The sequence below is a fragment of the Bos javanicus genome, chromosome 5, assembly GCF_032452875.1.
Source record: "Bos javanicus breed banteng chromosome 5, ARS-OSU_banteng_1.0, whole genome shotgun sequence".
Classification (NCBI taxonomy): Eukaryota; Metazoa; Chordata; class Mammalia; order Artiodactyla; family Bovidae; genus Bos; species Bos javanicus.
In genome coordinates, this window is record NC_083872.1 from 59,268,452 (window position 1) to 59,279,769 (window position 11,318).

At 34.6% G+C, this 11,318-nt stretch overlaps 1 protein-coding gene and 1 pseudogene across 1 annotated transcript; both read right to left on the minus strand.

Moving 5' to 3' along the window:
* Nucleotides 1-263: 263 nt before the first annotated feature.
* On the minus strand, nt 264-4,519 carry LOC133248710 (olfactory receptor 6C3-like; annotated as a pseudogene).
* Nucleotides 4,520-10,376: 5,857 nt separating this feature from the next.
* LOC133248889 (olfactory receptor 6C1) lies at nt 10,377-11,318 on the minus strand. Its single transcript, XM_061419169.1, has one exon. The coding sequence runs from the start codon at nt 11,316-11,318 to the stop codon at nt 10,377-10,379; it is 942 nt and encodes a 313-aa protein (XP_061275153.1).

Genomic DNA, 11,318 nt, shown 5'->3' on the forward strand with positions numbered 1-11,318 from the left:
TAACAGAATTAAAATGATCTTTTCACAGTGCACTGTCTTAAAAAATATATTTCAATCTACAAAATCCTGAAGGAGGAATAACTTTATGAAATGTTGATAAGCAATGCACTGGAAAAACTTAGCTTGGAAGTGAAAGTAACAGATTGGGAAATATATTAACTGTCATTTGGCAGGTTAACAGGCTATAAAGAGCAAAGGTAGTTATTAATGAATAGATGGTTAGGAATTTCAGGATTTAACCTGATTGTTCTTTAAAGTGTCCTTTATTTTTGACCAAAAAAATATTTATTGGCAGAAAAGACTGCTTTATAGACCATGTCTCTGAAGGCTTGTTTCACTTGCTCGTTTCTCAGGGTGTAGATGAAGGGGTTCAGCAAGGAGGCCACATAGGTATTGAGAATAGCTACCCCTTTAGTCAATGATGTCTTTTCTTTGGGGAGGGATTAGCATACATGAATATGCAGCTTCCATCAGAGATGGAGATAACAGTCATGTGAGAAGAAGAAGTAGAGAAGGCCTTTTTCCTCTGACTGGCAGATATAATTCTCAGAATAGTCCTGATAATGTATGTATAGGACAAAATCACTAATGCCATGAATAGCAAACTAACCAAAGAAAAGTAAAAACCCGTTACTTCTAGAAGCCATGTATCTGAACAAGACAATTGTAAAAGGGGGAAACAGTCACACAAAAAGTGATCAATGACATTGGAAGGAGGAAGAGGAGCTGGAGGAGAAGCATAAGGGGTGAGAAAATGGTCAGAAACCCGCCCAGCCATGCACAGAGCACAAGCCGGCACCAGAGTTTTCTGCTCATGATGGTTGTATAATGCAGAGGCTTGCAGATGGCAACATATGACAATAGCAGTTAGAATGTAAAATTCAGTCACCCCCATGAAAATAGAGAAAAATAGTTGGGCTGCACAATTGTAAGAAATAGTCTTGTCCTTGATGATAATTGCCCCCAGAAATCTAGGGATGCACACAACACTAGAGGAGACCTCTGAGAAAGAGAAATTTCGGAGGAAGAAATACATGGGCGTCTGGAGATGGGAGTCCACCCAGGTTAGGGTGGCTGTAGTCAGGTTTCCCAGTGACACTTAATACATATGTGATAAATAAAAAGAGGAAAATCACAATCTGAAAGTCAGGATCATCAGAAAGGCCTTGGAGTCATTTTTCTCTCTTTTTTCTGTTTTTTTTCTTCTTCTTCTTTTATATATACTTAGGTGGAAAGTGCATTAAAGTGAATAGATGAAAGGTAGAATTCATTGTGACCAATATGATCATCATTAATACAGTTCTAAAACTTTCTCTATAATTCATGTCAATGGTATTTTATTATCTTATTTGCATTATTACTTAAAACATATTTGTGGATCCTGCTTTACATACTAATTCTATGACTCTAAATCTAGCAGATAATAGGAAATCTTCATACAATAAGTTGCATTATACAGAGATGATAAGTGAAATAAATCAATGCTTTTTTACTTTGTACAATTAAATCATTGTAGTTTTGTTAGAATAATACTATAAAATATACATTTTTCTTTTTTCTGTCATGTATTTATAAGAAGATACTACCACCTAAAACAGAAATGGATGATCTCACTTCCTTTACAAGATCAAAATGAAACATAAAAATCTAAAGTAACAACCCAATACTTTTAAGATATAAGAAATTAATGATTTACTTAGCAAATAAAATAAATATTTAATGATGAAATAATTTAGTTAATAATTTTATTTTATTCATATTTATGAATGTAATTATCAAGATAATATGAGAATATTGTATATATTTTACATATGTATTTACAAAAAATAGAATAACCTAATTATTTTATTTAATAAGGGACATATTCACTTATTCAATGATTTGTCTTATAATTCCATTGAAATCATTAATATTTGGCATCTACTATGATTTGCTAGGAATGTACATGTGGAAACAGTTTTATGTTTTAGCTTAAAATGATATGCAGTATTTATATACTTTTCATTTTGCACCAAAGCACAAATTGAAAAGTAACTCCTTGCGTCAGATCTTAGCAGCTCTGTTACCCATATTGTAGCCCAGTGCATTTTCTGCTTGAATATCATTGTCTCTTAGCTATTAAGCTTTATGAAAAAAGGTTTTATTCCCTTGTAGTTCTGCTCCACATTTTTCATGTGCATGAGATGACTGATTCAAAGGGATATTCCAGATATGTATAGCAAAGCCTCTCCTATGCATTCACACGTCTTCAGTTACTTCCCAGCTCTGCTGCATATATCTTTCTCTGTATTTGGTTTGCTAAAAATTGTGAAAACTCCCTTTTGCTTATTTCATATATTCATACTTCTGCTATGAATAATAGAATGCAAAATCATTGCTTCTCTGCTAGACACTATCAAATGTCACAGTATCAAATTGGATATTTTTCTCTGATTTATGATGATTCATGAGAATAAAAATGTTCAGAAACCTTAAGAAGATGTAGAAATATACTATCTTCTTCAGTAATATCGGTCTAGAAGTTTAAGGGAGAAATATTTACAGAAAGAATTGTAAGGGATATGGCAGCATTTAGTTTTACAAGTATAGATTCTGGTGTCTCTAGGACTAGGATCTGGGGTCCCTCTGGTTACACTGAAAGCTAAATACTCAAATCTAGTTGTTTTGACCTATGAAGAAAGACATGTGTTGATCTCCTAGGAACAAAGCAAAGTTCAGGCTACATCTGTGTTATGCTGTGGACCATAGGGGATTTTTGGAAGGCACACTTGGTGTTCTCAGTAACCTCCTGACTCTCCTCTATAGCAATCTCCCTTCAGAATGGTTATGTTCATCCTACAGAAGATCTCAATGATGACATCTACAAAGCAATCACTTTCATTAATCACAATTATTTATTTCATGAGCAATAAAATAGATGTAAATTCTTACAAAATGACATTCTTAATCTACTTTATTTTTAATCTTGATATATGGAAATTTTCTACATATACAATTTTTTGCTTATCCTTTGACTTCATTATTTTTGGAACTTCACAAAACAAGGTTATTTCACATTTCTAAGTTGTATGATAACCATTATAATGCACATAATGTCCTCACAGTTTTTAAAAATTGCTGTTATGTGGGTTAACTGAGTCCTCACTATCAATAGCAATATTTAATTGCAGTGTCAATTTTGTCCATCTTATTGTTCATCTTGGCCTTTGCATGTCTTTATCATGTCTTTGACATACTAGTGAGAAATATCACAAAATACAATCTTTTGTTTTATTCAGGTTCTAGTCAGTGAATTATTGTTCTTTATTTCCTTTGTTGTTGTTTTTATTTTTCCCCAAGACTTTGATAGTGAAAATTATATGTAATCAGCTAATAATATGCCATACATAGTTATATAATTATTAATATATAAATAACACATATCATATAATAGCTACTTTATATTAAATACAGTTACATAGTCCAATGAAATAACTTTATTTAACATAAATAATACAATAATGAATCCATATAATAAAATAATAGAGTCACTAATACAGAACTAGATCACTGCTGGGGGGAAGTCTGCATGAGAATTATTTACTGGAAGAGAGGCATTAGGAAAGAGTACAAAGAAAAATAGAAGAAAATGGTAGCAAAACTTGTATCTGTGACAGGACATGTACTGGTTTTATTTAACTCAGTAAAGGAGCATTTTGGCAGATATCTTTCTATATCACAAGGATTGATACCTTTGTCTACTTCATCTTTTTTTCAAATCTATTGAGACACAATTGACATATAACATGGTGTAAGTTTAAAATGTACATGTTGATTTTATACACGTATATATTGTGAAATGATTATCACAGTGGGTTAGTAAATATATCTATCACTCACATAGTTCCTATTTACTATTTTTGTGGTGACAAAATTTAAGATTACTCTCAGCAATTTTCAGTTATATAACACAGTTATACATCACATATTCTGATATCAGGTTTGTGGTAATAGCGATATGTTGAATGCATTTACCCTAAGAGCCCAATTAACAAGCAACAAGGAACTCTGTATTATTCATGAAGAACACATGCACAGTAGTGCTTCACTAGATTAAACCTCATCCTCATGATAGAGGCTTAATCCAGGTTTAGATCAGGGAATTTTTTTTTTTTTCTTTTGCTGTGATACTCCAGAATTATGCCGAATTGATTTTTTTTCTCCTTAGTATCCATTGTTGATCAATGGCTGGAGCCATTATTTTTTTGTGGTACAAAATGGCTCTATCATTTTTAATCTGCTTTCCAATAATAATTTTGTGCCATAATACAGAACCTAGTTGGCAAACTGATGTCTCTGGGTTTTTTTTTTTTTTTTTTCTTTTTAACTTTACAATATTGTATTGGTTTTGCCATATATCAACATGAATCTGCCACAGGTATACACATGTTCCCCATCCTGCACCCTCCTCCCTCCTCCCTACCTGGCTACAGTCACAATACACAGCCAAAAATAATTTGGAGCCCAAGAAAATAAAATCAGTCACTGTTTCTACTTTTTTCCCATCAATTTGCCATGAAGTGATGGTACTGGATGCCATGCTGTTAGCTTTTGGAATGTTGAGTTTTATGCCAGCTTTTTCACTCTCCTTTTCCAATCTCATCAAAAGGATAAAACATTATACTCAAATTAAAAACTGAAAACTTTTTTTCTAATATTAGAAATAAGCAAGGAGGCCCTTATATTCAATATAGTACAGAAAGTACTAGTCAGAATAATTGGACAAATTGATCAACTCATAAACCAGTCATCTCTATTTGCATCTCTATTTCTATTTATAATAGAAAACTCTACACACTTTGTAAAAAGTTTTAAAGTTGCAGAACATAGAATCAACATTAAGAATGTAAGTTGCATTTTTATACTATTAATAAGCTTTATGAAAAAGAAATTAAGTAAAAAATGAAAGTTGCAGTAGTACCAAAAGGAATAAGATACTTAGGAATCAACTTAACTAAAGAGGTAGAAGATAAATACACTGAAAAATGCAAAACTTTGATGAAACTAAAGACATAAACATATGGGAAAACATTCAGTACTCATGGATGAGGAAACTTATATATATGTCCTGCTCCCCAACAAAATTGACAGATTCAGTGCAGTCCTGTCAAATACCAATGGCATTATTTTTTTACAGAAACAGAAAAAAAATTCTAAAATTTATAAGGAATCACAAAAGACCATGAATAGCCAAATAAATCTTGAGAATAAAAACTAAAGCTGGCTTCCAGATTTCAAAATATATTGAAAGCTATGATAATTAAATTGATAGAGTACTAACATAACAATAGCCATCTTAACCAATTACATAGCATGGGGAGCCCAGAAAACACTCAGGTACATACAGTCAAATGATCTTTGAAAAGGGCACCAAAAATCCATAGAGGGGAAAATACAGTCTTTTCAAAGAGGGTGACTGAAAACCAAAGACTAATAATTTCAAAGAAAAGCAACATTTAAAGAAACTATAAGTAAACATTTCATAGTAGTATTTGCAGAAAAGAGAAAAGTTTTTCAAATATGAAAAGACTTGCAGAAAAGCATTGAAAATATGACTGCTTTATATAAAAGTGTGAATGTACATAAAGGAGCTCAATGTTAAGCTAATTACTGAAAACAAAGAGAGGTTATGGGAAAACTGGGCATCTACATGCAAAAGAAGGAAATTCTTTTTTTTTTTTTAAGTATAAAATTCTACCCTTACTTTACACTGTACACAAAGTCAACTCAAAACAGATTAAAGATTAAATGTAAGACACAAAGTTTTAAAACTCTTTAGAAAAAATCATAGCGGAAAAGCTGCATGATATTGGACTAGGCAATGATTTAATGGATATGACCCCAGGAGCATAGGCAACCAAGGTAGATAGAACAGTGGGATTACATCAAAATAAAAGGCACTTTCACCACCAAAGAAAGAGTCGACAAACAGCAGAGTGAGGCGACAACCTATAGAATAGAAGAGAATATTACACTGTATCCAACAAGCGATTAATGCCTAAAATGTGTACAAAAGTCTTACAATTCAGTAGAACAAAACCAGGACAAACTCCCAAAACTTAATAACTTAATTAATAAAAGGACTGAAGACTCAAGTATGCATTTTCCCAAAGAAGACATACAAGTATAAGGATATAAATGGCCAACAGATATATGCTAGATGGTTAATGCCACTGATGTTCAGAGAAAGGAAGATGAAAAGGACAATGTTAAATCACCTCACACCTGTCAGGATGGCTGTTATCAAGATGATAAAAGACAAGTGTTGATGACGGTGTGGAGAATTTAGAATCCTGATACATTGTCAGTGGGAATGCACATTCTGCAGCCACTATGACAAACAATACAGATTTCCTTCAAAAATTAAAAATAGAACTACCATGTTGTCTAGCAACCCCATTTCCAGATATGTATCTAAAATAATTGAAATCATGGTATCTAAGTGATAGCATTGTCATGTTCCCTGAAGCAGTATTCACAATTGTTAAGATATGGAAACCACCTAAATGTTTAGGGAAGGATGAATGGATACAGAAAATACGGTAAGTACATTTAATGGAATCAGTTCAGTTCAGTCACTCAGTCGTGTCTGACTCTTTGCAGCCCCATGAATAGCAGCACGGCAGGCCTCCCTGTCCATCACCAACTCCTGGAGTTCACTCAGACTCACGTCCATCGAGTCAGTGATGCCATCCAGCCATCTCATCCTCTGTCATCCCCTTCTCCTCCTGTCCCCAATCCCTCCCAGCATCAGAGTCTTTTCCAATGAGTCAACTCTTCACATGAGGTGGCCAAAGTACTGGAGTTTCAGCTTCAGCATCATTCCTTCCAAAGAAATCCCAGGGCTGACCTCCTTTAGAATGGACTGGGTGGATCTCCTTGCAGGCCACGGGACTCTCAGGAGTCTTCTCCAACACAAGAATTCAAAAGCATCAGTTCTTCAGCGCTCAGCTTTCTTCACAGTCCAACTCTCAAATCCATACATGACCACTGGAAAAACCATAGCCTTGCCTAGATGAACCTTTGTTGGCAAAGTAATGTCTCTGCTTTTGAATATGCTATCTAGGTTGGTCATAACTTTCCTCCCAAGGAGTAAACGTCTTTTAATTTCATGACTGCAGTCACCATCTGCAGTGATCTTGGAGCCCAAAAAATAAAGTCTGACACTGTTTCCCCATATATTTGCCATGAAGTGATGGGACCAGATGCCATGATCTTTGTTTTCTGAATGTTGAGCTTTAAGCCAACTTTTTCACTCTCCACTTTCACTTTCATCAAGAGGCTTTTGAGTTCCTCTTCACTTTCTGCCATAAGGGTGGTGTCATCTGCATATCTGAGGTGACTGATATTTCTCCCGGCAATATTGATTCCAGCTCGTGTTTCTTCCAGTCCAGCGTTTCTAATGATGTACTCTGCATATAAGTTAAATAAGCAGGGTGACAATATACAGCCTTGATGTACTCCTTTTCCTATTTGGAACCAGTCTGTTGTTCCATGTCCAGTTCTAATTGTTGCTTCCTGACCTGCATACAGATTTCTCAAGAGGTAGGTCAGGTGGTCTGGTATGCCCATCTCTTGAAGAATTTCCCACAGTTTATTGTGATCCACACAGTCAAAGGCTTTGGCATAGTCAAGAAAGCAGAAATAGATGTTTTTCTGCAACTCTCTTGCTTTTTCCATTATCCAGCGGATGTTGGCAATTTGATCTCTGGTTCCTCTGCCTTTTGTAAAACCAGCTTGAACATCAGGAAGTTCACGGTTTACATATTGCTGAAGCCTGGCTTGGAGAGTTTTGTTTTACTAGCATGTGAGATGAGTGCAATCGTGCGGTAGTTTGAGCCTTCTTTGGCATTGCCTTTCTTTGGGTTTGGAATGAAAACTGACCTTTTCCAGTCCTGTGGCCACTGCTTAGTTTTCCAAATTTGCTGGCATAATGAGTGCAGCACTTTCACAGCATCATTTTTCAGGATTTGAAAGAGCTCAACTGGAATTCCATCACCTCCACTAGCTTTGTTCATAGTGATGCTTTCTAAGGACCACTTGACTTCACATTCCAGGATGTCTGGCTCTAGATGAATGATCACACCATAGTGAATATCTTGGTCGTGAAGATCTTTTTTGTACAGTTCTTCTGTGTATTCTTGCCGTCTCTTCTTAATATCTTCTGCTTCTGTTAGGTCCATACCATTTTTGTCCTTTATCGAGCCCATCTTTGCATGAAATGTTCCCTTGGTATTTCTAGTTTTCTTGAAGAGATCCCTAGTCTTTCCCATTCTGTTGTTTTCCTCTATTTCTTTGCATTGATCGCTGAGGAAGACTTTCTTATCTCTTCTTGCTATTTTATGGAACTATGCATTCAGATGCTTATATCTCTCCTTTTCTCCTTTGCTTTTCACTTCTATTCTTTTCACAGCTATTTGTAAGGCCTCCCCAGAAGGAACAATTTCTCAATCTATAGAACAGGATAGATGAAGTGTGAGGGCCTTATGCTAAATATAATAAGCCAGTCATAAAATGTTAAAAACTACACAAATTCACTTAGATGATAAACCTAAAATTCTCAAACTCATAGATTTAGATAGTGGAATGGTTTTGCCAGGGGTTAGAGGGAGAGGGAAATGTGTATATTGCTAATCAATTGATGTAAAGTTTGTTATAGTTAACAACACTGTATTGTGTCTTTAAATTTTTAAGTGGATAAATCTCATATGACATCTTATTACCTCAAAAATATAATCTGCATATATCTGTAGTGGTTAGATATGCAGGATAATATTAATAATCATTATTACAATTTATTGATGGCTACTTATGTTATATGCTTTACAAATTCATTTTATTTTCTATAGTAAGTTATATATACCTGGCTTACCTGAACTTACACCTGACTTACTGATGGGGAAATATATGCTTAGAGGTTATAGAAACCTTAAGTTTGTCAGATATTCACCTTATTTAATATACAAATTGTATTTGAGATATGATAGAAAGAAATGGAGAACCCACTCTTAAATTCCCTTTAACATTTGAATCCCCTTCTATTTTCCATCATGTCCATCTTCACCCATCCCTTTTTAAAAAAAGAAAACCTGTGGTATATCTCTCAAGTGTGTGTATCTCTTAATGATAATTAAGAATGTTGCACCACTAAATAGGTTTGTATTTTCTAATACTAAAATGTGTTTTATATAAATGAGGGTTTTTTTTTTTTTGGTATCTGTAATCACTTCACCTACACACATACACCTACCTTTCCAAATACTTTAGGCACCTATTAAGGCCTTAATAAGTGGAAGAGTATTTTAGCACATGAAATCCTAATTTTCTATAAAAAGGGGAGATTTTGCTTTGTTATCAAGATTTTAGCTTCTACAAAACTTAACTGATTTTGTTATAAAAATAGTTTAAGGTATAAATAAACAAATAAATATTTTAGGGATTAAATAATTTAGATAAATACCCTGTTTCAAACTGGTCCTGAACTTGGGAAGGAGCTGTGTATATATTTCAGCTAAATCAGACAATGGAGCTTGCTTTTTGTGGAATTGGAGAAAGTGAACTTAATTCTATATATCTAAAATGGTTATTTCTTCATCATATTCTACTATATATGTAGGATTTCCCTGAGTCTCAAGTGGCTAAGAGTCCATCTGCCACCCAAGAGACACAAGTACAATCCCTGGGACAGGAAGATCCCATATACCATGAAGCAGCTAGGTCCCTCTGTCACAACTAATGAGCCAGTAGTCTAGTGCCTACCAGCTACAACTACTGATGCCATGCACCACAATTATGGAAGTCTGTATGTCCAGAGCCCTTGCTCCACAACAAGTGAAGCCACTGAAATAAGAAACCCATGCACTGCAACAAAGAGTAGCTCCATCTTGCCTCAACGAGAGAAAGCCCACGAGTAGCAATGAAGATTCAGTGCAGTCAAAAAATAAATAATAAGTAGATAAATTCTTTAAAAACTATAAAATGGTAAAAAGAGTTTCTGTCAAATATACTATAAATGAAACTCATATTATATTTCCTGTGTTGAGTAAACTAAATATCACATCCAAACTCAAAATAGGAATTTATATTAAACAATTTTTAATTTAAGAAGTTGCAACTAACAAAATGTTCAGAAAAATGGGAGTCAGAAAGACATAATAAGAAAAGTTGTTTAAATTGAATGAGAAATATATAAACAAATATGATTTTAAACTTCTAGGATTAAAAATAATAAACAAGGTTGACAGGGAAGCCACTGTGATTTGAATAAGTTATTAAAATTCTTGATTATATGTTTTTTAAAGTTGCCCTGCCAAATGTCTCTAATTTATTATAGCACATCATTTCATTTGCTTCTGAAAAATAGTCTTTCTTGCCATGTCCTTGAAGGCTTGTTTGACTTGCTGATTCCGTAGGCTGTAAATGAAGGGGTTCAACATGGGGGCTACTGAGGTGTTTAGCACAGCTACTCCCTTACTCAAAGACACCCTATCCTGTGCTGAGGGTTTAATGTACATAAAAATGCAGCTGCCATAAGAGATGGAGATGACGATCATGTGGGAAGAACATGTGGAAAAGGCCTTTGTCCTCTGACTAGTAGAAGGAATTCTTAAAATTGTTCTGATGATGTATGTATAGGACAGAATTATTAATGCCAAAGTGAACATTAGAGTAAACACAGCACAGGAAAACCCCATCATTTCAAGAAAGTTTGTGTCTGAACAAGACAGTTGAAGCAAAGGAAAATAATCACAGGTAAAATGGTCAATAATATTAGACCTACAGTTATCAAGGTTTAAGAGCAACATGAGTGCAGGGAATATGATTAAGAATGAAACTAGCCAGGAAGAGAAGACAAGCAGTGTGCAGACTCTGTGATTCATGATGGTCATGTAACACAGGGGTTTGCAGATGGCAATGTAACGGTCATAGGACATGGCAGACAGAAGGTAAAACTCAGTGACTCCCAAGAGAATGAAAAAAAATAACTGAGCAATGCAATCATTAAAAGAAATGGTTTTATCTCCTGTAATAATGGTGGCCAGGAACTTGGGTATACTGACAGTTGTGAATGATACTTCTAAGATGGAGAAATTTCTGAGGAAGAAATACATGGGAGTTTGGAGGTGGGCATCCAGCAGGGTCAGGGTGATAAGGGTCAGGTTCCCAGTGATGCTGAGCATGTAGGTGATGAGCAGAAAGACAAAGATCACAACCTGAAGTTGTGGGTTATCTGACAGTCCCAGGAGGATAAACTCTATTGTTTCTTTATGGTTTCTCAT